Source organism: Dermacentor albipictus, chromosome 7 (genome assembly GCF_038994185.2).
Source record: "Dermacentor albipictus isolate Rhodes 1998 colony chromosome 7, USDA_Dalb.pri_finalv2, whole genome shotgun sequence".
Lineage (NCBI taxonomy): Eukaryota > Metazoa > Arthropoda > Arachnida > Ixodida > Ixodidae > Dermacentor > Dermacentor albipictus.
In genome coordinates, this window is record NC_091827.1 from 94,669,680 (window position 1) to 94,697,306 (window position 27,627).

The 27,627-nt window shown below is 47.0% G+C and overlaps 1 protein-coding gene across 4 annotated transcripts in view; it reads right to left on the bottom strand.

Annotated features, from left to right (window-relative positions):
- LOC135897014 (solute carrier family 52, riboflavin transporter, member 3-A-like) overlaps positions 1-27,627 on the bottom strand; it is a 66,176-nt gene that overhangs the window by 23,240 nt on the left and 15,309 nt on the right. For 2 of the 4 annotated variants that reach the window (XM_070522527.1, XM_070522525.1), the window contains 3 exons: positions 13,218-14,033; positions 8,004-8,264; positions 1,398-1,628 (listed from right to left, as the gene is read on the bottom strand). In XM_070522527.1, coding sequence (XP_070378628.1) covers positions 1,398-1,628; positions 8,004-8,264; positions 13,218-13,955 — 1,230 coding nt within the window. In that variant the 5' untranslated portion in view covers positions 13,956-14,033. Of the gene's footprint in view, positions 1-649; positions 902-1,397; positions 1,629-8,003; positions 8,265-13,217; positions 14,034-26,398; positions 26,539-27,627 lie in introns of those variants that run through there. The other 2 variants (XM_070522526.1, XM_070522528.1) reach the window with 2 other exon arrangements.

The window sequence follows — 27,627 nt, forward strand, 5'->3', positions numbered from 1 at the left end:
CTATTCCAGAACTGGCGTCTGAATATTTTCACTGAAACTTAATTTCTGCGCTTGCTCTCGGTTTGGAAGTTCACATCGTACTTGCCTCACGATAGCATTTCAAGAGCCACCGTCTCGACAGTGACACTTTTGATGCAAGCATCGTACTTGTATAATCGCAGCGCGGTGTCGCGAATATGGACAGAACCGCACAGAGTTTTTCCATGTTCCGAAAATATCCAGCCAACCTGCCTAACCTACTTTCATCGCACGTAACATGCATATGAGCGCGATCTTATGCGACATCACATCACACGCCCAAGTGATGGCTGAAGCGCTAGCGGCGAAACCTTCGCCCTCCTCTTGCACGGACACATATTCGCGTCGGAAAAGGTAGTTATAGCATTCCGAATATATGGCACCAACGTCGCACGCTCATTCGGTTGCTGCTGAAATGGACACAACACGACCGCGAACGATCAGTACCAGACCAAGCTGTCTGATGACTTGTCAACAGCAGCAGCAACGAAACACAGACCTGCAAGCTGGGCATAATAATTTCGAAGTATGCATTTATGCCTCGTGTACAGCAGCGGAGCAATGCGCAAATGTGCGGCGAGGGCTCGACGTAACATGCAGTGGGCAAACGCCGGTCTTTGCGTCTACTTACCGTGCTCGGCTGGTGATCCACGGCGGCAGAATGCAACATCCAACTGTGTCATGCCATGCAAAGGAACAACAGACACAACAGGAAGATAAAGAAACAGCGATGATGACGAGATGGCTGAGAAAGCCTTTCCGGTGGCCGGGCGCAGTCGGAGAGGCGGACGGAAAGACGCGAGCGCGGCGCGGTGGGGCTCCGTTTTCCCAGAGTGCTTTGCGCGGCCGCTTGGTGGCGCGGCGGAATTTGTGAAAAGGTCCACTGGCGAGTGTGCAAGAAGTATACACATTAAATCATGTTCCAGGATGACACCAGTATCGAGATATTTTCCCCAAAGTGTGAGACGAAATACATAGGCGTGGCAGTTACTTTTCTGATTCAGTGCAAAACTGAGCGTTTTTGTAAAAATATAAATGGAACAAGAGTGCATTGCTACGCAGCGGTTGATGGCGCATATCTCCAAACTACAAAATTTCGAGTGGATACGTCTGACAAACTCGTCGCTTAGGATGTGTAACTTACAATATGTGCCATAAATCGAATTATTAATAATATAATTAGTCTACTTGTTAATTAGTTGAATATGGGTCTTGAAATCTATGAAACTATTTGTCCGCCTTTCTAAATAATCTAACTAAAGGAATATAGTTACGTTATCTGCAACAGGTGATCTTTATAACTTCCATAATGCTTAAAGGATATCACGTGGCACTGAAACGGGGGCTCACAGTGATCACACTGAAGCGGGGGCTCTCACCACTAAGAATGCTCCAGCGTCGGTGTCCACAAGCGGCGAGTTGGGGCTGGTGGCCGCGGTCAGCGTGATGTAGGCGGCGCCCAGCGTGCCCAGCAGCGTCTGCGCACACAGGTGGCGCGTCCGTCGCAGTGCCACAAACATGGCGAGCGCGCAGGCGACGGGGTAGGCGACGCCGCACAGGCTCACGGAGAGGTGCAGGGCGCGGGGTCCGTACGGAAGGCACGAGTACGACTGCACGACAAACGCTCGCTCTGCCTTAAGGTCGCCAGAATTTTGATCACTCTCTTAATAAACAATCTTGCCAGATTCGCAATTGAATAAGAGCAAGGCGAAACCAGCTTAGCGTCCAACTACGGTGCTGTTCGCTGTGATAGGTAAGTCACCCTTTTTCAAATGACACCGACCCTACTGTTGAATGCGCGGTGGGTCGATCCCTTTATTAATCCGGAAATAAATTTAAAAAATCGGAACACAAACCACCGAAGTGGTAATGGAACTGGTGAGCTTTTGGAGCCGCATTCGTTTGACGGCGACAACAGCTATACGGTTAGTTAACGCACGGGAAGAACATGGGAACAAATACAAAGTTATTCTTTTTAGCGAGCTCATAACGAACTTTTAAATAATGCCTGTGTCTGGTAGGATTTTAGTCTTTGTTATAGATTACTTGACACGGAAGCACCAGAAATTGAAACGCGTATTGGACTAATGAACAAAAAGTTACACATTGCCCAGTTTAATTACCTGCGTTACTGAATATATTTCAAGTTACGAAATTTAGACGGTGAGCCTGCAAAACACATCCACTTAGAACGAACTCCAAGGATCTCACACGCGTCAAGATGTGCTCTGAGAAACTTGCGATAGAAACTGCGCTATTTTTGCACTTAGTTAGGAAACCGCCGTATTATGCGTCGAAGAGCAAACGCAACGGGAACGCGCATGGATTTCACCATGAACTTTGGGAATAAGTATCTGGAAACTGCTGCCCTCTGAAAATTTGTTCAAAGCGTCTCTGCCTTGACAACTAACCGGCTACAATTCGCTAGTGCAACATGTGAAGTAATGGAGCTAATTAAAAAGATTGTAGTGCATTTTTGGTGAATTAGTTGAATATACATTGGTATTTTTCATGCAAATAATGTCTATGTTCTGAGTCATCCAGTTCAATGACAAGAATTTCGCTACCTGCGACAGGAGATAATAAAAAGGAAATTGTGTACGGTACAAAAAACTTGCAGTTTCCTAGGTGAAGCAATGACTGCGATATCATGGTTCAACGTTACGCTTGCACTTCTCGGATGGTGTTCCAGGTACACACGGGCACGCGAGAATTCTAATTCTTGGCACCCCTAAAGATCCGGTCACCACGCCACATAGCACATTTTGGTTCTAAGCTGGAAGTTGTTACGTGCCCTCTAGGGAGGGTTCTACTGGAATAATGTTTTCGAATTGGTTCCACAATAGCAGGGATAGGAATAGTAAAAATGTCGCATTCCATGTTCCCAAGAGGTGACCTTCACCGCCAATAAAGACGCTCTTTCCACTTGTCGACGTCTCCAGCCTCCGCAAGCGAAATTCCTTCCCTGCGTTGTACCCATACCGGTGCCGTAGGATCACGCACTTCCGGTAAAGGTATCGCGCGGTAGCTATTGCGTCTGTCTGCTTTCCGCGCAGCGCATTATTTTGCTCGCTGTGCAGGAGAACAACTGCCTGGTGGCTCAGTGCCTCACGAACACCGCAGAACACGCGAGCAGATCGTGGCGTGCTGAAGCCAGGTGGAAAATAGCACATACTCGTAGTTTTCTTTTCTCCGCACGCTCCTTCACGATGTGGGAAGAAGCAGACGAAACGGAAGTACACTGCGTCCCTCCTGCTATACCGCGAAATGAAACAAACAATCGCGAACATTCCGTTTGTAGGTGTTATTATTTTTCTAAACTTTTAATCGTCTAGTGGAGCAACGGATCAAACAGACAACTGCGGGAGTCTCGAATAATTGCCGAGGTCACGTGTCGCGGTCAGTGACTCGTCAGAAATGCGCATTACCGTAGACGCGATTGTGCGTCTCGCCTCGACCTTCCGGGTGGGGGCGCGGCTCCGCGCAGAATGGCACGTGGTGTTCGGTTTGAAGTTTCAAGTGTTCTCGTTGTGCGCAGAGGCGGAATACTGTGCAAACGCGATCGCGAGGCCGCATTGCATGCTTACCGGCTGAAAATGACCAAACTTGATGAGGAGCCCTATGAAATCTTGAACGCGCGCTGTATGGGCTGCAATGACATGACACAGGCTCTAGCTATTACGCTACCCATAAAGAGCCGAGCCAGTAACATTTCACTACTTTCAGGTGTCAGCTCTGATATTGCTTTGCACATTTATTATTCATTAGTTTATGAAGATTTAGTATGAAAGGCATGCGTGGTGAATGCTATGTGCCGTGATATACGTTCGTGAGCTACCATCCCCACATTTCTGAGGAATAATTAGTCGAGTACGTAAGTGCTGGTCTCACCAACCTTAATTATTGATTATTTTATCAATATAACGCGTATATACAGCATGGATGAGTATATAGGATACATGTACGTAAATATGTGGAAAGCCCGGGGCCACGCCTATGCATTCGCCGACCCGACGACGATAGTGAAAGTTGGCTTGAAGTGTTCATATAACTGCCATCGCAATAAAAAAATGAAAGAAATGCTCCCGGTGTGTTTTATTCTTAGCGCACCATCCCGTTCAAGTGTCTACCGTAGTTTGGCTTTGCTGCCTGAACACTCCAAGAAAAATTCAAATATAAGAAATAAAATAATACACACTGAATGTTACCTATAGGTCACCATCATCAACATCCTAATTTTATGTTCACTGCAGGAAGAAGGCCTCTCCCAGCAATCTCTATTTACCTCTTTCTGGTGGTAGTCGATTCCATCTTGCTTAGGAAAATTACCTAATTTCATCACTCCACATAATTTCCTGCCATCCTCGACTGCGCTTCCTTTCTCCTGGCACCCATACTGTAGCTCCAGCGGTCCACCAGATATCTCCTTTACGCATTTCATGGCCTGCCCAGCTCCATTTTTATCTCCTAATGTCAACTAGGATATTGGATCGCTCCCTTCCTGTCTGCTAAGTTTACGCAAAAGATGTTTCGCGCCATCGCTCTTTGCGTGGTCTTTAACTGTGTGTTAAATACGTGTCGTTTATTGCTGTATGCTTAGATGCCCATGAATGGCCTTTTCAACGAAGAGCCCTTCACGCAAAACGAGTACCCTATACGCGCCCGCTCCTCAGTCACCATCGTCGGCTAGTAGGCGATGACGTATGCTTGCACAGGGTGGTCGGTTAAACAAACATACACCCGCGTGCACGAGTTCACGAGTATGAAAATGTTTAACATTATTTAAACTAAATGCCTTTCAGTCAGTTTTACACTACTGATGACCGGTCTTTCTGCTCAACGCGAGAGGAACCGATACTTGCTTCACGCGCTTGATCGAGAGAACAATGGTGGGAAGCTACCATGCTATTTTTTATGACTGAAAGCGTCCAAGTCAGAATCATTTCAAAGCACCGAAAAGCTATCGTGTGCATTTGCTGTGAAGGAGGATAAGCCAAGAGCCTGGTCGAACGCGGTGGGCCACCGTGCTTCCCCGCTTGAACGCCTCAACGCCTAGCAGAAATTTTTACTAAAGGGCCACGACATGCAATCTTCAAATTTAAATTACGCACAGAATGCTAAACGGTGCGTGTCCCATAGCAACGTTTCAGAATTTTAGCCCATTCCATTCGGTAGGAATATTGTAGTTCAATATTTTATTACCGCAGTTCAGCCGTATAGCTGTCTGCCAACAGGAACTGGCGACACAATGACTCGCATCACCAGCTTGGGCAAACGAAAGCCAATCTCGGGGACTATCATTTTCTATATTGCAAGCACAATTTGGGAACCGGAAATACGTAGTAGTCGCCTTGGGTTATTTTGTTTTGGCATGTCCACGTCGGCGGTTTGCCGTGGGCGCTCTCTGTTTTGTGCTCCTTTTATCGTGCGAGCAAAAAAAAAAAGAAATTTACGGCACAATTCAACAGAGACGGCTCGTTGGGTGACAGAGCGTACGTGTAGAGCAAGACGTGAGATGTGGCTTTCAAAGCATTCAACGCAGCGGGACCGCCACAGTTCCTGATGTCACGCAGCGCATGTCAAAATGTCTGTCGCTGTCTGTTGGAGGGGCTTAAAGGCAGTGATTTCAAATTTATATTTCCATTTAAAATGCGCGCTGAGAGCCCACCTTTTCTGCATATAAACGTCATGACCCATCTACTCAGCTACAATGATAAACTAAGAATAGTTGGAGGACCGCGTCATCGCCCGGTTGAAATTCGTTGGTCTCGAAAGATAATCGGAGCTGGGATTTTACAGGGCGCGACAAACCATTGACTAACATTGGTTGGAGCGATTCACAGCTTATAGACGGAAATACACCTACGCAGCGATATTGGTCCGATGATGAAATGAAATTAATACCGCTGAAGGTGCATTGGTATGAGTTTATAAGCGTTGATGCAACCAAACTCAGGCTCATTATATAGGATATAAGAAAAAATATTTAATAATGTTAACGTAGGTCCTTTAGATGCTATGCTGTAACAAAAAAAGAAAATACTCTCTATGGCACAAATTAGTCACTTTCCTTTCTTTCTGTTCTCTATATAATACTTTCGTGCAATGAACGTTTTGAGACCTATTACCACCTGAGGTCTTTAATTTTTTTTATGTGGCTGCGTGCATTACATTCAAACGTTCTCGCGCACGTATACTCTCAGTGCCTGTCCGTTAGACCTTAGTTTACTTAAACGTTAAATGTCCAACTCGCGGGGTTCATCTCGTGGGGATGGAGACTTGCGAATGAATGAATGGCATGGTTGGACTATCGTAAAGAATGACAGAGATACATCTTTTGCATAATGGGTGGTGCCAGGTGAGCTAATGTACAATGCCCTGTTATAAACCAGGATAAATTCAATGTAACAATTAGTGTTTTCTTCAAGCGTTTTCCCTACCCTTGCTATAGTGGCATTCTAGCCATGTCTTGCTAGTTTTCCCCCAACTTACGCATGTTTGCGGTTCTCACTCGTTGATGTATATGGATTCAAAATTTCATATCGGTGAAGAATGCGTAGTAGAAATACTTTCAGATATGGGACAACAAGCTGCCGCTGTTTCGTTTAGGGCATGCTGTGCCCTTCCATAAAAGCAGGCAAGCGTTCGGTGAGGTCTCAGCGTCGTTCTTAGACAATGAACCTAACGAAGAAAAGTGCACTAAAAGAAGCATAGTATAGTTCAGCAATCCACATTTTAGTTATTCATTTAGAAGAGGTTGAAAACTGAGGACCTGATAACAAAAGTAAGTGATCTGCTTGGTACAAAACCACGTGGGGATGTCGACTGCTACACGTAAGCACCTGAGGCGCTACTGAGCTAGCACCTCAAGTGTTAGTCATTGTTTTAAATGTTTTTTTATGCTCGCTCGCTCTCAAAATTTTGTGTGCACGACTGAAAATATTCTGTTAAGTCATAACAGTACGTAAAGTTATAAATATTTAAGCAAATAACAGGAAAAAAAGTTCATTCTAGACGTGTTAGTGCATTTTAATTATCCGTGTCAGCTTGCTTTACCCAGGGTTTAAAAATATCTAAATTCTACGTAGCTGGATAGAACTAAGATAATGTTGTTTGCCGTCACTTGGAGATACTCGGGTTATTTTTTTCATTCTACCTAACTACATTGTTTATCCCAATTAATTAATCAACTCTCAGATATCTTAATTCGACAAAAAGTGTTAATGAGAAAATTGCAGGGCAACATGAAGAACTCCCAATACAGCTTTCTTTTACTCAATAGGGGCTACCTAAAAGTGTTTCTGAGCGTGAAAGAAGCCCGCATTTACACGCGAGTGTATACACGGCCAGTCGAGCGGTAATTTGAAAGTGAGCGTGAAAGTGGGAATTCACGATAATATATAGAACAAAATTTGCATATAACACCAAAATGTAAGGCGCTTCGAACTTTACTGACAACCAAGCTATTTGTAAAAGTTTAACATCTATTTATGAATCAGAGAAAGGAACATTTCCAACTACCCGCACAGCAGCGAATTTATTTCAAAGCTACTACCGATGTCTTCCACTTGCTACGTTGCTATATTTTAGTGAGTAAAACCTTAAGTTTGTTTTTTGTTATATAAATGTGACGATTCTGTAATTGCATCGCATTTTTAGCGCGTCGAATATCCATATATGCGGCCGTAATGCGCTAGAATGGGCAATCGTATTGAAGTGCCAGTAGATGGTAATTTGAGAAGAGGTAAGTCGTCTCACTGCGCTACATGTAAACGCTGTTGCATATCATCGTGATGCGCTAAGAAATGCGCTAACAAATGCGCTACGCTATGGTCGCATTTATTTAAACATGGCCTATACATGTACATGACATACGTCTGCTCTCTTGAGCGAGGTAGAACAGGTGTCATCTAGAAGGCACATGCAGCAGGTGTAGAAAATGTAGGTTTACGGTAAGTCAGTTTCTGTGAACCCACCCAACGTACCTGTATTGCGGGCAGGAACCCAAACGTGAGCAGACTGGCCCATGTCTGTATCGCTAACAGCGTAATGTAGTAGCCCTGCTTCGAGTTGCTGCGCTTGAAGGATACTTCGCCGTCGTCCTGGGTAAGCGGCGCTTCTGCGTATCGCTTGCACAGCACCTCCTTCTTTTCTTCAGCAACAGGCACAGCATCCAGTGGAACGGCTTCTGGAGCTGCAGGATATAGCTGACGGCGGCGCGTCACATCACGCACAAAGTCTTCCTGCTGCAAGGGAAGCAAACCCAGAGATTGCGTTGCACGAAACAAAGCGAGTCGCTCACCTTTTATTGGTTTAAGCATAGGTTGATTGAGCGATTGAATTTTAATTCACTATAGACCTTGTCATCGGGCGAGGAGGAAAGGGCGTGTGACGAGGCTTTCCTTCTCTCTGGCTTGTGCGAGCCGGCGTGGCGCAGATTGGCGATCTTTTACCTCGACCTCCGGAAAATGTACGTGATGTCAGTTCACACGAGGTGGTCGCACAACCAATGTGTAGCCTTTCGGTGCAGCGGTATCTACAGTATGCGGAAATTTATCTCGGCTGTGCAAACACATGTGACGCGCATCATCAGCAGCGGTGTATCAATGTGTTGTGAAGTATTCCAGGCTGTATCAGCTTTTACTCGACGAACAGGAGTACCGTCTGTGAAATGCGAGTGTTAATTGGAAAATCTGCTCACAACCTGATATTTACGTAAAAAGTAAAACATAGTTCCGGGATTGCTTGTTTCCTTGCCGATGTTTCGCAGCGGAATTGTCTTCACGGATAATTGAACGGTACCACATGCCTCTACTGTCGCACCTGATGCATTTCTGAATAAAATAAAAAATAAGAACGTCCTTGTACGGATAACATAATGCAACGCTGAAAGATCTAAACGCCAATCGCTATAAAATATTTGCATAAGCCATCGGCAACAGTTCTCAGGCATTTCTAATCTAGTATAGACATAAGAATACTGTGCAATTTCTATGTCTTAGCCTCATCTATGAGGCCGATGGCATTGCTAAACGCAGCGATCACGGCAGTCGGTAGACCAGCATGATGCATAGAAATTTGCGCTTCAGGATTTCCTTTTTTACCCTCTAAAACACTATCATTGAAATGGGATTGCATTAATCCAATGCGACGTCTATTTGTGAGCACACATTTTGTGTTAAACGAGTGAATGCGTCGCGGAGGATGGGACAAACAAGACCGAAAAAAAGGTTTTCGTCGTGCTCTATCGCAAAAAAAGAACGAAAATAAGAATTGCTGTATGAAGTCGCAATAAACCCAAGCATAGCCATGCTGCATGCTACAGCCATGCGCTATATAGAACAGATTGATAACGCATCTACGACTGCTTCGGATGCTCGCGCAGTCCGCACCGGTCACTCTACGATTCGGCAGGTGTGAAGGCTGTATGCGGTTATTATTAGGCAAGGGTATTTCACTTGTGGGTGCAAACGGCGTCCAGCAAGTGAGGTTGTCGGGCAATGCATCTAGAGAGAACAATTTGAACCCTAGTCAAAGGAAACAGCACAACTTAATCCCCAGCAGAACGCCACCCACACTGCTACATTCATCATACGTTTCTTAACTATTCATTGCTGCTAAACCACAGGATATATCTTCAGGGGAAATGCCGCAGTAAGGTCACTTTATAGAAACGAATTTTCTAAAATACAAAACTAATCTCCGAGGCTGATTGCGAGCTCAAGGACGCGAGTCCACACCGCGCTGAGTGCTCTGTCCGCCTCAACGCCGCGAAAACAGCGACCATCCTGACGAAAATCGTTTCAGTACGTTTCATACAACTATTTCCCATGTATAATACACCAGGTCATACTAGGCAGAGCAGGTGGCGCGAAAACATCCAGAAACTGCTGCTGAGCGTATTCTTGGCATGCGACACAAAGCCCTCGCCCAAGCTAGCGAGCCACCTACCCATAGATGGCGCCACTGCGTGAGCAGTATGGCGGCGCACATGAGAACAAAGTCTATAAACGCTTTAGAAAATGCTTTGTGTTGACGCAGCTGAATGCCTAGCCGGAGGCTATTTGGAGTTCATTCAACTATAAGTAAATAAAAGAGCATGTCACACATGAAAACCACAAGTTGAAGGAATGCAAAAGAAAAATGCTGAATCAATTCAGACTAATGAGTTTTTTTTCGGAACTTCACTTTGGGTAATTTGGTGCTATGGTGTTAAGTACTAGAAAAGTTAGATTAATACCCAACTTTCATTTCCTCAATTTTGTGCGAGAACCTCTTGGACGGTATGTCAGCGTGACATAATGTTTTTGTTGTTGTTACTTTAAATTCGGCCTGTTCAGACGTAGCAAGACGTTCTTGAAGAATACCAAGCTGAGCCTTCGGCTCCTTGAGATTGTAGTCCATTGTTAGATATAAACTTGCCTAGGGCTGAGCTGTCGCCCTCACTATATGTAACGTTACGACTAGTGGATCAGGGAACTTGAAAGTGTCGCATCTTTCCTTGCCGGTATACCCGCCGTAGTTGCTCAGTGGCTATGGTGTTGGGCTGCTGAGCACGAGGTCGCGGGATCGAATCCCGGCCGCGGCGGCCGCATTTCGAGGGGGGCGAAATGCGAAAACACCCGTGTACTTAGATTTAGGTTCACGTTAGAGAACCCCAGGTGGTCGAAGTTGCCGGAGTCCTCCACTACGGCGTGCCTCATAATCGGAAAGCGGTTTTGGCCCGTTAAACCCCATATTTTTGTTTTCCTTTCCGATAGAGAGCGTCCTTTGTTGCAAGGCTGACTTTTTTATATGTACGATGGTAATCCATAATTAAAGCTCAAACTTGTTTTCTCTAATGTGTGCCACTAAGGTTTTGGCATTTTTGCCTAGTACTTGCGTGGAAACCGTTTTGGACTACACTGCGTTGAGTGGGACGGTCTATAGCACTAATTTGCATTTATATAGAGCTGCTGAACCATTAGGTTTACATAGATATTGCAGTGCTAAACATTTGGTAATAATCTTAAAGGCGCCACGATCAGAAGCGCAAGACCTATTGTTCAGGGGCCTTCCTGCTCTCCGTGTTGGCGCCAAAACTAATCCAATGAGTAAATAGGCCCGCCGCAGAGGAAGCATGCATGGGACCAATGCTTGCAGGTGGCCATGCTTTTATTGAAAGATCTCAATAAGATATGCCAGAACTCTTACGTGTTGCATTATTTCAGCGCGGAAGCATAGAACGAGAGGGCACAGAAATAGTGATAATAAAAAAATTCAGTGTTCTTCCAATCAGTGAAGAAGGATGACCAGCGAAGCTGTGTATCTGGACCCTATAACGGCGAAGTGCACCCCTGCCGTGGGTCTGCCCAGCATTGCACTATCTTCTGGTTTAGCACACGTATGGGGAGCGCTTAATGCCTGCTTCACCTCAACCGCGGGTAGGCTCAGTATTGCACTATCTTCGGGATCGGCCCAAGTAATGAAGTTTTATTCTAGTAGGGCCACGTCAATCACGGCGCGTACTCGGCGGCACAAACGCAGGTGGCGTCTGGCGCGCACGCCACAGGAGAGTCGCTCGTGTCGACACACGGGCCTTATTAGCGCTTAACTTTAACCCTTAAATTAGCCCTTAACAGCTTTGCCATAAAAACACGCAGTTAAATGCCGCAAGTAGAAGCACAATGGCGGCGGACTCTTAGCGGCATAGGCAGGCGCACGCGCGTATGTAGGCAGCCTGTCGGACTCTCGAGAGTGAAATAAAATAAAGCAAAACACGTAACAAACAAGAGTAGAAATACATTAGGCGTACACTTTACTGGATAAGTATCCGCAAGTATGGTGAAAGCGTATAATTTCCAGCATATGTAAATATCGTATTACAAAGCGCCCACATATAAAGTTTTCCTCAAGACATATTAGCGGAAAATGGCGAGACGTAATTGGCCGCAGTAAGGCTGAACTACGTGCCGATAATTGATGTGTTCCATTTTCTCCATAGACCTCAATTTTTAAATGTGCAAATGTTGTATTACTGCACAAAATCAAACATATTGGACGTTGGAGCTATGGCCAAATCGTTTGAAAATTTGTGTGTTTAACATTCCGAAAGCGCAAAGTCCGGTATAAGCGATAGCGTAGCAGTATACTCATGAATAAGTTGAGCACATGAGGTTTGTAATGTGCGTGCAAATCACCGTATCTGAGCGTTGTTTGCTTCTACCACCATGAGAATGCGGCTGCTGAAGAAAGGAACCGAACTTTTGGCCTCGTTCTCCGCCGCACAATGCCATAGCTACGGAGCTACAGCGGCGAGCTATGCCTTTGAATGTAGGATTAGCTGGTTGACTTTATTGAAGTCTCACTCTTCAACAACGCTCGAGGTTTTATTGATTTTCAGGGGTTTTCTATAGGCCCTCAATTCTTGAGTCTAGGAACGGCAATATCCAGAACCTAATTGAGTTTGCCCGAGCTGCGAGGTGTGCTCTTTGTAGCTGCACTTAATGTGTCTCGGAGAAGTGCATCTGGAATTTTAATAACAAATTCAGTCCAGTCGGTGACACCTCGCTGCAAAAGTTGTTAAGCTCTTAGCTAGACCTACTGGTAAGAGTGAACGTTATAGCAATAAATATATTATCACATTACCAGGTGTGCATGGTGCTGGGATGCAAGGTCGCTTGGTGACCTGACCAGCTTGACATTTCTAATAGTTTTGTTTATTAAAGTTAAGGATCTCTACTTTGTCACTTTAGCAATGTACAGTACAGGCAATGCGCGAATGCGCTTGGGCAAAGCTAGCGTCTATTCAGTGGCGTAGCTAGGTCGTCTGGCACCCGGGGCCCTTAGCTCTTCTGTCACCCCCCCCCCCCCGGGTGTAGTTGAGGAAGGCGAGGATGTCGACAATTTTCGGGTGTCTTCAGACGTATATGACACCCCCCCCCCTACTGGCCCCGTGCACCCGGGGCCCACGGCCCCCCGGCCCCGCCCTGTTGCTACGCCACTGCGTCTATTGGAATTTCTTGCACGAGGTACAGTTACGGTTCTCCGAAATTCGTAGGGCGAGTGTGACATCTAGCTTTGCGTGACGCGCGATAAAGCATGTACATCACTACTGGGTCAGAGCATTCTATCCTTCGAACACTCGTTCGGTGCATCGAACAATGGGTGTGAAGAACATAATCTGTATTCGTTCTAGCTATCACAAAAGGCACACTTACCCATTCCGTTTGGAACGACTTGCAGTTATCGAGTAGAACAAAGGCCGCATAACTGAGCACCACCAACAGCAGCAGCACACCAAAGAAAACCTCCGGGTCGAAGTTGGTGGCCCCCACCCGGAGCACCGCAACCACACGATCTTCTACCTCGGAAGAGTTCACTGCAACTTTATTCACGGACGACCTGGTTTCGTTGACACATTCCGGTTCATCCAGTCCCTGAGCCAATGCCACCAAGCTGGGTACGACGCCTCCCAGCCCCTCGCCTACCAAGTACGAGGTCATGTACACCTCTCGGAAGCGGCCCACAAAGGGTAAGTACACCACGGATGAGGTACAATCCACGATGGAAAGCGCGAACGCAGCGATAAGGAGCACCAAGCTAGTCTCTCGGCCCAGTATTGAGGCAGTCACCTTCCAGGCACAGACAAGCGCTACGCAGGCAGCTAGCCCGATGCAGAGCTGCGCGTGGTTGGCCACGCTGAGGCCTCGCGGACCCGTCCAGATGCGCGGCCAGACGAACCGACTGACACCGTATAAAAGCGGACCGACGTTACCGAGCTGGATGGCAAGGCTGAGAGAGGCGGACAGCGCCCATCCCTCCGGCAGAGCGTGTACGAGGAGTGGCAGCTCCATCCACAGACCCGTGATGGCGAGCCACGAACTCAGGCCGTACAGCATGCACAGCAGGTCGACTAGCGGACGTCGTTCTTTCGTGAAGAACCACAATTCCGCCATCGTTGCTCGTTGTCGGTTGCCTGTCCAGCTCGAATGTGGCTAGATCCACACAGCGCTGGGTTTGATCACCGGCTTAATCTGAAACAAGCGAAATGACAGTCTTGGTGCTTCAGCAACGCACGCTGCAGCGTCAAGTGGTTGGCAAGCTTAGTAAACACGAGGCAAAGATAAAAACAACCTGAACTTTGCGTTTCCTTATTTCATATTGGGTATCCATTCGACTCGGACGTTATTTTGGTCCGACAAAAGACGTTTACGAGAAAGTCGTGTTCGTGAAGGGTGATATAAGAGTAACATATGTATATTTCCCTGTCGCTTCTTTCCCCCTATCCTCCCTTTATAAATTAAACATGCCCATGCATGTTCTCCTGAACGTAGTACGTCAGTAGAACCTTGGGACATAATAGCTGAAGAAGCCAGGCCTACCGATATTAGTGCAGACGCACAGGCAGACTTGAGAAATTGCGTAGAGTGCACAGACAGATGCGTTCCGCCGAAAAGGGCGAAACGTGAGTGAGCCAATACTCGGCCTTCAATGCATTATTTGCGGCAACCTATGTTGAAATAGCACTATTAGGCGAAGGGTAGCTCCGCTTCTCGTCGGAGGACCCGACTGAAAGTGCGTTGCTAAAATTTGAAAGATACGGCTCCTCCGGTTTTCATGCCACAGTCAAGAAAAGAGATCGATCTCAATCGCTGTACTTCTGATCCTGAACATCCGGATCGCATAGCCAATACACAATGTGAATACAAAAAATGAAAAGAAAAGTAAAATGGATACCACAGAAAGTATTGAAGCTCTTTTTGGCGCTTATTATTTGCGCATGTCAGCTAAGCATGAGAGGAAGGGCGTCAATAAACAGAAGGAAAGTTTGGCACGTGTCTGCGTGCTTCGCTGAAAATCACGTTTAAGGGCGCAAGCATTCCAGTGCTGCGCTAGTACTTGAAAACACTTCAGTGGCGATCTAACAGCAACTCTGTTGCAGTGTGATATTGATTGTGTACAATACACTGCCACCTCGGCAGACCATACCGTGGTGATATAATTCTCTTGAAATTAGGACTTGAATTGTAAAAGAACATAAAAATACTGCAGGCTTTTCGCGCAGGGTTTGTGAGGTTTCACACTCTTTTCACTTTGATTTTGTTCAGTGAGCATGTGTTGTCGACATATTCACGCATTCTCTACCACAGAGCCACGTGGCGTCTACTGTAGTATGCAGTGTGTACCCTGTGTATTTGCCGTCGATGCGATAAATTAGGGACCGCTGTGTTCATTATGCGAGGTCACCAGAATGTCTCACTAGCTGCCTCGCAGTTGCTTAGTGGATGTCGTTTTGGGTTGGTAAGCACGAGATCGCGGGATCGAATCCCAGCCATGGCGGCCGCATTTTCCTGGGGGCGAAATGCGAATACACCCGCGTACTTAGGTTTAGGTGCACGTTAAAGAACCCCAGGTGGCCCAAATTTCCGGATTCCCCCACTACGTCGCGCCGCATAATCAGATCGGGGTTTTGACGCGTAAAACTCGCGAATTAATTTCTTTCAGCTGTCTTGCATAGTTTCTGCAAACCTTTTCTCATGTTTGGCGCAACGAGGAGAGGGCAGACAAAGCAGCGATTAAAAGTTATTTTTGTTAGAAATAATTTATTAGAGAGTTTCCGTTGAGCATCCACGTTGAGATCCAGGTGCTCAGCATCTGCAGAGCATATGACGGGCTTCGTAATCTTGAGAAGTGCGCCTCCCACAGGGACGAGCGACGTGCCCGTTACCGCGGAGACAAAATGATGAAGCAGGTTAATGGACGCACCAGTACGCGCAGCTCCATTGGCTCCGCAGTGCAGCGAGTGCAGTGTCGCACTAACGTCACTAGAGATGTAGCATGGACGAATTGTTACGATGCAACTCTCTGACCGGAGTGCATAGTCAAACCTCAAGCTAGCGTTGTGTATTTACAGCATTCACCCTTCCGACGTATCCAAGAGTTTATATTTGATATCATCAGCGGTGGTGATTATAGGGCAAGCATGTAGTGACGATATTTCAGGTGTCATTAAAAGAGTGTATAGACATTAAATTTAGGCGCTAAATTGACTATAGCATAAGCTTTGCATGCTTCCGAGAAAGGCTTTCATGTAGTATGACTGACAGCAGAGCTTTAAAATATATTTCATTTCAATCTTAAAATCTATAATTCACGTGGCTGTTTGGTCATGTTCGTAAGACAGGCCTGAAGCTTTTAGCGGAAAACAAGACGAGACAGCGCTCGTGTGTTTCGTGTCTACTCCTTGTCTTGATGTGCGCTGAAAGCTTCATAATTTGTATGAATTAAACGTGGCTCCCTTCTCCGGACTCGTGGCGATCGCCACTTGGAAACGTCATTGTTGGGAGTAAAATAGTGTGACGTCAAATACGCTGGTAACGACGCAGCTTCGGAGCAGCTGCACGTGGGTTTGTCGAAACAGCGCCGGGAGACGCAAGTGCCCGTCTTCCAGGTGGCTCCCACGTCGACGATCGTGGGGGCACACGTGAAACTGAGCATTCGAGGGGTGACAAGTGGTTCGCGTGGACACCTTGACGTTTAGTACACACGAATTACGTCACTCAGAGATTATCCACGCATGCTGGCAGGTATTTGAAATCGGGAATTGTGTCATGGAAATCATTTTGTATTCACTAATTGCGGACGCGATCGTGCATGTACTGGCTGATATTATTGAGCAACCTACGGGCTGTGTATTACCCAGGAGTAAAAAAGTGATCAAATTATAAAGCCATCCCACTTTGTGAAGGTGTAGGGCCAGCGAAGCTGTTTACCACGCGACACAGAGATGAGAGAGAATTTTCCTCACCGGTGATCATAGTGGCGATAGGTAGACTCTAACCTTCGCGTGTCACCTCTGTTATTAATTGCGTGAACATTTCTATGCCTACTCAAAGAAACATTTTTCTGTCACTTAAGACAATGTATGGCTCATACTCCCGTAAATAAAACAAAAAGAATTATTGCACCCTCCCTATCACGACGACATACAAGTGAATTTCTACACTGGAATTGTAAGCGGCAACGGAACAAGCCTTCGAATAAGACGACGATGCTCTAGCCATTGCTGATGATTGTTTTAGCTCAAGCAGATTTGTTGATGAACACGAAAAACGCACGGAACCCTAGCCATAAAGAGCTTCGCTCTATTACGACAATTTAGTGTCTCCGCTCCTTGAAGGGGAGGTAATAGAGTTGAGCGGGTCACGTATTGCATACGGCAGAAAGCGTGTGGTCCATCAGAGATACACAATGAGTGCGGAGAGAAGGCGAGCGCATTTGAGGATGACAGAGATATAGGTGGGGCGACGAGGTTTGTAAATTTGCAGGCACTCGATGGTGTGAGCTACTGCAAGACCGAAGTAATTGGTGGTTACGATGACGACAAAGATGAAGGCTAGAGAAAGGTCCCTGCTGGACAAGGCCAGTTATATACCACCAGGCATGGTGAAGTCATTAGTTGGGTGAAATATTTGATTTCAGAAGCCTATTTCACATAATATCCTGCCTTGGTGTTTGGTGTTGCAACAAATGAAATTATTTTCGGTTCTCGATGTAGTAAACATTGGACTAAAATATTGAAGGCTTATCAAGGACCGCATACACGCCCGGCGCAAAGACGCTGGCGCGGTTGCGGGCACAGAGACTGACGCGACGGCGGGCGCGCGCCGCTTCATCCCTGGCGTGACGTCACATATCACGTGATGCAGCGATGGTGGCGCCGCCGCCGCGTCGCGCGCGACGGCGCGAACCGAAGCGTGGAGGCCTCCGCCGGGCGACGTCCGACGGCGCGATATGAGGCCCCATCTGCAGCCGGTGTGACGTCATCGCGTGACGTCACATCATGTGATCTCACTTCAGGGTCAATGGTGGCCACCGCCGGGAGGCGACCGACGGCGCGATATGAGGCGCCATCTGCAGCCGGTGTGACGTCATCACTTGACGTCATGTCACGTGACCTACTTGAAGGTCGCTTGGAGGTCAATGGTGGCCACCGCCGGGAGGCGACCGACGGCGCGATATGAGGCCCCATCTGCAGCCTGTGTGACGTCATCACGTGACGTCATGTCACGTGACCCTACTTCAGGGTCAATGGTGGCCACCGCCGGGCGTCGCGCGAAGGCCCGAAACCTACGTTAACATGCTTCGCATAAAATGCTGCGGGATCCATCTCACTATGTATGCGCTTGGCATCGAATCTATTAAGCAACACAACGCATTGCCACCGTCCAAACGGGTTACGTGTGAGACGTGCATGGCGGTGGGATTCCTTTATTGCGCTTCCTTAAGAACACTCGGTGCCGTTTAGAGCTGCTGCCGCGAAGCCTGCCTATGGCGTCTGCAATGCACAAAGCGCCGGTACTTGCAAACGCTGAGAAATGCGTTAAGGCCGTCACACATTCAGCGTTTTCCCAGTGTTTCTGGCGTTTTGTCACCCTGCGTCGCTCGGCGTCGACGCCTATAGGGTGGTGCGCTCAAGAGACACCAGGGCCGGCTTTCACGAACATTGATAACGAAAATAAAAATATCCAGTTCCACCCAAAAGACGAAGCATCCATTGCGATAGCAAATTAGTAGATGGCTGTACGAAGTAAGGCAGTAGTTTTATTGGCCGTGTAGCGTTGTAAACATTGGCTCACTAACTAAATTAACAATGATAGAATATGCAAGCATGACTCAACAAATACGTAGAAACAAATAGACACACGGAGACAGCGCTGTCGTGGTATGCCTGCTTCTTTTTATGTCCTTGCTCAGTCGTGTTTACACATTATATCATGTATTCAAACCAACTATCCCTTCAATGTGTTTTAATTAAATTAACCAGCACGGTGACACGTGCGCACAGGCGAACATGAGCATATCTCGCTCGATGAGCGCGGTAACTCGCTGTCAAAATTCTAGAGAGGAATTATAGCAGCAGCAAGCGAATTGACTATCATGCATTTCTCGCTTGGACAATAATGAAGCAATTAAAGAAATGGCATGCCTCATATACACGTGGATATATTTGTAGTTCATCTGTGATCGTTCAGGAAGGTAAGCATGGCACCACCTTGGGCATCCAGTTTTAATTGGTTACAGACATGGTGATACTGTCAAAAAAACAGTGTTCCTTGCTTCAATGAAGTTTTGGGTACGTGCTTTTTGCTATTCCATTGTTTCAAACACCACTTACAGCGCTTGCAAGGACAAGGGACCAAAAGAACGAAAGAGCGCTTGACTTCGTCATTCTTTTGGTCCCTTGTTCTTGTATGCGCTGTAAGTGATGCTTAAATCAAATTAGCAGATTTACAGGCTGCCCAAAAACAGGGCGTTTATATTGAATAATCGTTGGGAACTTGCTCGGCAGAAGCGATGAGCAAACGTACGTTAATTCTTTCAGGAACCGGTGCGCCTCTGAAAAATTAAAAGCAGCGATCTCCAGGAGCCCACTCATTCGGAATAAAAGTCCAGCACTTGCATCGGCCCGTCACCTTAGAGATTTCAAAGGTGGTGTTATGCGTTACATTGAAATGGAAACAGCTATTCAATATTTTTAATAGTAAAAGCCGAAGACGATTACGACCTGAATAGAAACAACTATTGTATGAAACTATAAGTTTCTACTTCATTTCGCCTGCTGGCACGTTGAAGAACAACGCCAGACAAGCCACGGATATTACGTTGGTAAAGACTTCCCGGTCTCCCCGATTCAGTGTGAGTACATAGGCAATAATCTTTTTCCTAACACTGTTGTTCACATTAACGTCCAATAACTGCCTTGGTTCCTTTTCTCGGAAAGTCGATTGGTTCGCCTGGGCTGGTGCAGCTTTTAAAAGAAACGCAATATGGTGAAGTGCCAAGGGACGGTTTTACGCTTCTAGCGCAGCTCGGAAGAGCAAAAAACGAAGGAGGTAGGAGTAATCAAAGGGAACGGAAAACAGAGTGAGCGCTAACGTCCAACTGATGGTTTATTTTGTGACACAAGACTACTTATAGACTCGGCAAGCCATATGACATCAGGAGATAACAAAGAAACCAAGCAACAAGACCGATAGTAACCAAGTGGTAACATATTCAGACAGCCTGTGGCTGCAGTCGGAGATACGCCAATTCATTGCTTGATAATGATAACGAAGGTGAGCTTACACATGCATGACCCAGACCAATGATAGCCGTTGTTTCGATGATTTCTCTTGTGAGCTGATTACGACTGCGACCAAGAATGACGCATTCCTCTAATACAGGTTCGCAACCACACGTTTTGCAGTGCTGCTCAAGAAACCCCCCAGCTGTAATACAATTCTTTGCATTGTAACCATGTTCGCGCAGCCTGTCATTCAGACATCGGCCAGTTTGACCAACGCAACGTTTTCCGCACTTGAGTGCAAAACAATAAACAACAAAATGTGCGCAATTAACAAACTTATTTTTGTGGTTCTTGTCACAGGAAAGAGGAGCTACCTAATTGGGATTAGTGAGTTTGCAAATCCTCATTAGCTTGTTAGGGGCAGAAAACACTACACGAACATTCGCTCGCTGGGCGATTTTCTTAAGATTATGGGAGATGGTGTGAATATAAGGGATGACGCTAGTCCTACCCCGAGTAGTTACAGGATTACCTGCGTGCTGGTTGTCTTTTCTACGCTCTCTTAGAATTCGTTCTGCTATTGACACTTCTAACACACGGGATAACCAGCCTGCGAAAGCCGTATGGACTGAGAGGCAAAGCTAGACGAAACAGTATGGTGGCACGACTTTTTCAAATCATTATTAAGGCAAAGGTTAGCAATGCCTCTCTTGATCAACTTGGAATGGGCAGAATGAACCGGACGAAGTGGTTTGTTAGGACGAGGTTCATAGGACCAACACGTATGAATATCCGAACAAGCTAAGTGCAAATCTAAAAACCGGATCTCATGATCCTGTGGGAGCTCGTAGGTAACGTCAAGGGGCGCAAGGCATTCTTGGATTATTGGCACTACCGAGGCAACCTCAGTCTCAAGGTCAGCCGGAGAACACTGAACACAAAACAAAAATCGTCCGCGTAACGATTTATTTTAAAAATGTTAGTCTGACAAAGGTTGACTGACATGGCGACGTCTAGGCGAGCAAAAAATAAATCACTGAAGATCGGGGCAATGCACGAACCAATGCACACTCCGTTTTTCTGCAAATAGATGGTGTCATTCCATGTAATGAAGGTAGATGACAAATAAAAGCTCAAACGTTCTAGAAAGTGATTACTAGACAGCCCAGCATTATTTTGAAAACGGGTGACGCCAAATTCATCAATTGTCTGCGAAATGGCTGAGCACGTCATTGTGAGGAATAGAATAGTAGAGGTCCTTCACATCGACGGAGAAGACTTCAAAGCCTCGATCATAGTTGTCCTTTAAAAATTCAATTACTTCATCAGAGTTGCGTATTAACAACGGGTCATTCACGGGTAAAATGGCTAGCTTGGCCTGCAGAAACAGTGCGACAGACTTCTGCCACGTGTGCTTTTCTGAAACAATAACCCTCAACGGGACGTCAGGTTTGTGCGTTTTCGCGCTAAAGAACACCTCTAGGTGATCTCGTTTGCTGCTGGCAATGTTTCTCAACACTTTGTCCAAGTTGCAGTCCCTGCAAAGTTTCTTGGCCTTAGCTTTTACCTTACTTAAGGACACTGTATCCTGACGCTTAAAAACGGCAGAAATTGCCAGACCAGCTTTTGCATGAAAATTTCCTTCCGAGAGTACAACCAGCTTTCCGAGAAAAGACAACCAGCACGCAGGTAATCCTGTAACTACTCGGGGTAGGACTAGCGTCATCCCTTATATTCACACCATCTCCCATAATCTCAAGGAAATCGCCCAGCCAGCGAATGTTCGTGTAGTGTTTTCTGCCCCTAACAAGCTAATGGGGATTTGCAAACTCACTAATCCCAATAAGGTAGCTCCTCTTTCCTGTGGCAAGAACCACAAAAATAAGTTTCTTAATTGCGCACATTCTGTTGTTTATTGTTTTCCACTCAAGTGCGGAAAACGTTACGTTGGTCAAACTGGCCGATGTCTGAATGACAGGCTGCGCGAATATGGTTACAATGCCGAGAATTGTATCACAGCTGGGGGGTTTCTTGCGCAGCACTGCAAAACGTGTGGTTGCGAACCTGTCTTAGAGGAATGCGTCATTCTTGGTCGCAGTCGTAATCAGCTCACAAGAGAAATCATCGAAGCAAAGGCTATCATTGGTCTGGGCCATGCATGTGTAAGCTCACCTTCATCATCATTATCAAGCAACGAATTGGCGTGTCTCCGACTGCAGCCACAGGCTGTCTGAATATGTTACCACTTGGTTACTATCGGTTTTGTTGCTTGGTTTCTTTGTTATCTCCTGATGTCATATGGCTTGCCGAGTGTATAAGCAGTCTTGTGTCACGAAATAAACCGTCAGTTGGAAGTTAGCGTTCACTCTGTTTTCCGGTCCCTTTGATTACCTCTACCTCCTTCCTTTTTTGCTCTTCCGAGCTGCGCTAGAAGCCTAAAACAGTTATGACATACCAACTCGCCCAAACTGCCACGCTTTTGCCAAGGGACGCCTGGACGACGACGACGAAAACTTGCAATCAAAAACTTGCAATCACGTGCGCCGCGGCGTCAGCATCGTCTAGAAGGACAACACCTCTCTGCACGTGCGCACGTGGCGTAGCAAAATAATGAAACAGGAATAAAACTACGAATGAGCAAGCGCCCGAAAAGCGCTCAGCGAATCGGCAAGAAATGCGAGGCTCAGGCAGCCTAGAGAAGGCAAAGACGCTGCCTGAGCCTCGCGTCTTCTCAGCTCAGTCTGCAGGGAGACGGAGCTGAAAAGAGGAGCGACGAAGAGGGGGGACGCGTTGACCCGGTTGGGACGTTCGGGAGGCCGACCGCTGTCGGAGGGACCCGGTCGAGCGTGAACGCACGCGGGGACCTGTAATCGACAGGTCTTCCGCTTCTGTCAACCAGCCGACCAACCTGGCTCTTCTGGAGCCTGCCTGCCGCCTCCGCTCTTACCGTTCGTCGAGCGGCACAACATCAACCGAACTTTGATTGCGCGGAGGTAATCGCTCTCAGCGCTGTGTAGAGACGCTTGATCTTGCTTGCCCGCATGCCCTCTTTCAGTGTGCTTGCCTTTTGGGCGTTTGAATATATGTTGGTTTGCGGTGAGTGCTGCCATTCGTCCCTTGCTACCCTCGGAAGCGTCTCTGCCTCCCCGAACTACATCCTAAACACGCTTATTCCACTTGGGACTTTTCGGTTTTATGCGAAGCACATTACTAGAGCTCAACCCAGCTCCTCAGGCGCGGCGGTGTCGCCTTCAATACCACGTGACACCGTGACGTCACGACAGACGAGAAACGGGGCTCCAACTCGCGCCGTCGCTCGCGGCGTTGCGGCGGTATTGGCCTCGAGCTCCACCACTGAAAAAGCTGGCGCCACCGTCGGCGTGACGTGCTAGGAGGGACCACGTGGACATAGCGGCCGCGTCGGCTGCTTCGGGAGCGCCGAAGCGAGCTGAAAACGAGGTTAAATTCTCTTGTACGCTGCGGTCCTCATTAAGTGGCGAAATTTTCGCGCATCGAGTGTATCCTTTACAACGCTTGAAAGCACTACAATAGGTAGTAGCTGCCTTTGAAGGCGCGCAACATAGTAGGCTACTGCTCAGTGCCGCAGGGCCGAAAGCACGTAACAGAGGCCGGTGTCAGCCTTATTCACACGTAGCCGCAGGACAAGAAGCTGCGTGAAGCTTGGCTCGCGAAACATAAAACCGGCAAACAGTCATCGGCTACAACTCGGGTATGCAGCAAGCACAGACGCGAGGAAGATTTCTGCTACGGCGCCCGGTCTGCGATGTTCTGAAAACGTGCACTGAGACGCTCGCCCGACTAATGTCATGACGGTTTGGTCTATGAACTTGTCGATGCTATAGGTACTGGCAAGTTGAGTGGAGTGGAAAGGCAGCGGTAAGAAGGACATTAAAAGAAAGCCTGGCATATGGCCATGTTTGTGTTATGAATTAATGCATGCACTGGATTACAAAAAAAGAGCAGCGGGAAATTGCACGCTGAGAACACCGATAAACATACAGTGCGACGCAACTCGAGAAATAATATAGAAAGGACAAAGAATTTAGAAAGAAAAAAAGATTGAATCGTCGCGACGGCACATCACAGTCCCCGTAGGCGTCGAAGTCTCTACAATGAAGTTATCTTTGAACAGCTCTGATAGCACCCACGCAACAATGGTTGCTTGTATTCTGTCAAATGCTCATATTCTGCGGCCTAAAGCTCATGGCGCGGTGCGAAAACGCGCGCGCGGAGAAAGCGAAACAGTGCGCGGACAAGCATCCAGACCTGCCGGTCGCTGGGAATCTGCGCGATCGCTGCATTGAGGCTTCGTTCTATTACGCTCCATTTAGTTATACAACCACTATAAGAACATATTTCACATAGCTTCCTCTCAGCGTTTAACAACCTTTCACGCAAGAAGCTGGTTCGGGAGACTCCATCGCGGTGACCGCGCGCAGTGGCGTTCACGGTACGTATTCGGTAAAGAGATAGCGTCTGTAAACGATTGTGTGCTTTCAGTTTGCCCAAGGTTATTATTTAGATAGTAAAAAACTTCTCTCGTTTCGAAAGTACTTACAGAAATGCCTGGGAGAGCTCGCGCGTGCTGTTTTCAGTGAGCGCTGACAGCAAAACCTATGAGGAGCGCGCCACGTGATCCCTCATACTACGCCAGCGAGGCGCTTCCGCTAGATGGCGACTCCGTTACTCCTCGAAGCAGCTGCGCTTGCCTCTGCTAGGCACTCACGAGGTGAGATGCCTCCTGGAGACAGAGCTGCTCGTTGGAATGAGAAGCGAAGGTTGCGGCGTGCTACAGAGACTGTTTCTAGGTGGCTTTGCTACGGCGCAGCGACTACGCGCCCCGCATCAGACGCGGTGAGCGTCTAGCAACGCAGCGTTCGGCGCGACAACGAAATGTCCGCCTGAGCAAGCGCCGCACGCCTGAGCCGACGCCGATGACACCGGCTTTTCTGCGACAGGAGCTCCTTAACGCTGTCACGTTAAAATAAAGGCTAGTATGCTTCGCATCCTGGGCTCAGCCTTAGCTAAGCCACAGCTAGTTTTTTTCAGTGTGTTGAGAATATCATGATAATTTTTCTCTTAGATGTAGCTGACACATATATATATATATATATATATATATATATATATATATATATATATATATATATATATATATATATATATATATATATATATATATATATATATATATATATTCCCTTAGATTGACCTAGAAGTACATTGGTCATATGCATCTCTTCGCGCCACGCAATAAATAAACCTGGTGTATTACACTATAATATTATTTTCTTTCATTATTATCTCCGATTATGTGTATCTCAGTGTTAAAAAATCGCAGCTCACCTGAGTAAAACTGCACATGGTATCGGCCGACGAGAGCCGCCGGCACACCAAAGCAAGTAAACTATAAAAAATTCTATTGCACTGACTTTCTGCGCGCCAGCACTCGCTAGGGGACGACGCACTTGACGGCCGAACAATTGAAGACATCATGTTGTATAACGCATGCCGCGATACTTGCCGCGATGCGACGCTATCCAGATGGTACGACTTGCACTGTCTCTGTGTGTCTATTTTTTTCTACGTCCTCATTCAGTCACACTTAAAAATACTATCGTTGTGAATTTAGTGAGTAAGCGAATGTTTTCAACAATATACGGCTGGTAAAATTAATATCGCATAGCGATATACTAATTTACTATCGTGATCGGTGTTTCGCCTTTCGGGCGGAACTGCGACTTCTTTCTATAGGCTCAGTTTTGAATGAAACAAATTTTAATTCTCACGAACAAGCACACTGTGGTACGCGGCTGCAGATGCCTTGTTTTAGATTCTCTTGGTTTTTGTTGTTGTTCTCTTCGGGTTCCTTATTTGCAGCCAGTCGCGGGGAACCTCACGTGCATGCTCGCGCGTGCAAACGCCCTTGACGCGAACCGAAGCACGGACGGAACGCGCGGACATTTTCGGCACCGAGCTTCTTGCGTACCTTACACATCGTTGCACGTTATGTCTGAAGCGGAGCATGGGAATTCCACAGGTTGGAGCGGTGTTTAAACGTGCAGCGGGCGCACGCTGCAAAAAAATGTGCGTGCGCGCGGACCGGTAAGCAAGGCGAAGGGCGTGGAAAACGAGCGAACGTTGCGCAGCGCTTCTTAAGGTTACTCTGTTTCCAAGACCATGCCTTTCTTCGAGCTGTTTGTTGGTCACTACGCAACTTTACCAATGTAAATCGCATGTCCACTGTAAAGAATATGTTATTCGGTACGCTCACACAGGTGAAATACGAACTGCAATATAACTTACACGGCACCGAGGCTGTCAGGGGAAGCAGCAGTCTCACCAACGTTGATCACGTCGACCACCGAGAGTACCAGAGAGAGGTTCATGTGTGCTTTGCTGAACAAGTTGGAAGAATAGCTTATTTTTCCTCCGCTGCTTTCTTTTTTTTTTCTTGATGGGGAAAGAACTTAGCAGGTTTATACGACGTTCGCCCGTTGGCGCCGCTTCGGCGTATAAGTTGCAAGTCCGGAAAAGCGATGTCGGCACTGTCTATATATATATATATATATATATACATATATATATATAAGGCTGTGTGACGCGCACAAGGTATATACTTTCCGTGCATTGACGAGCTCATGTTGTCACCCATCTGGCGCTTCGCCCCCAGCGTACAGAAAGGAGCGCGGAGGCAGACTCTGAACGGCGAATATGAAAAGCTTCCACGACCTCGTGGCACCACTTGTGATCGCACGACGGGAAGCGGCGAAGCCGGGATGCGATCCATTGCCGGTGCACGAATACCAGAACAACAGCTGTAGACACGCACGCGGAAGTGATGCAACTACGAAAACCGCTTCTGCCATTGTTCTCTTTTTGATCTTGCGCATACTGCCGCCACTAGCGTGCGTGAAGCTGCCCAGTGTTGGGAACTTGTGTTGAAATGGATGGTTCTTAGAGGATGGCGCGCGAGCCTGCACCGGCAAAAAAGACGCGCCGTAAATATGACTTGACGCAACTTAAATAAATTGACAGATGATGATTCAGCGCAGGTGATGCTGCCCCGACTCTACGGTTCGTCCTCATCAACCTGATGACCATCACAAGCCTAGGTTATGTCTGCGACAAGAGGAATTCTTTGCTCATTGATCTCCAATTATTTCTCTCCCGCGCCAGCTGACACCACCCACGCATGCAAAGATCCTCAATTTAGCACACAGCCTAGTTCTCTGCCATCCCCGGTTGTTCTTTGCTCGATACCCTTTCTGCAGCTTTTATCAGAGCACCGGTTTGCTGCTCTACGCACAACGTTCTCTGTGTCAATGCAACCCGCAAAAAAAAAGAAATATTCAATTTACCGGACGAGAAAATGAGCCGCTCAAAGATTCTTACACGAGAAAGCACTATGGATATTAATAAAAAACTTTGTTAAAAATTCTAATAGCCAAATTCTCAGATAAAGACGGCGAGAACAGTGCATCTGACACGCTGTTCTGTGAGAGGTCTGAGATGTGGGCTGCATCGCTTTTTTC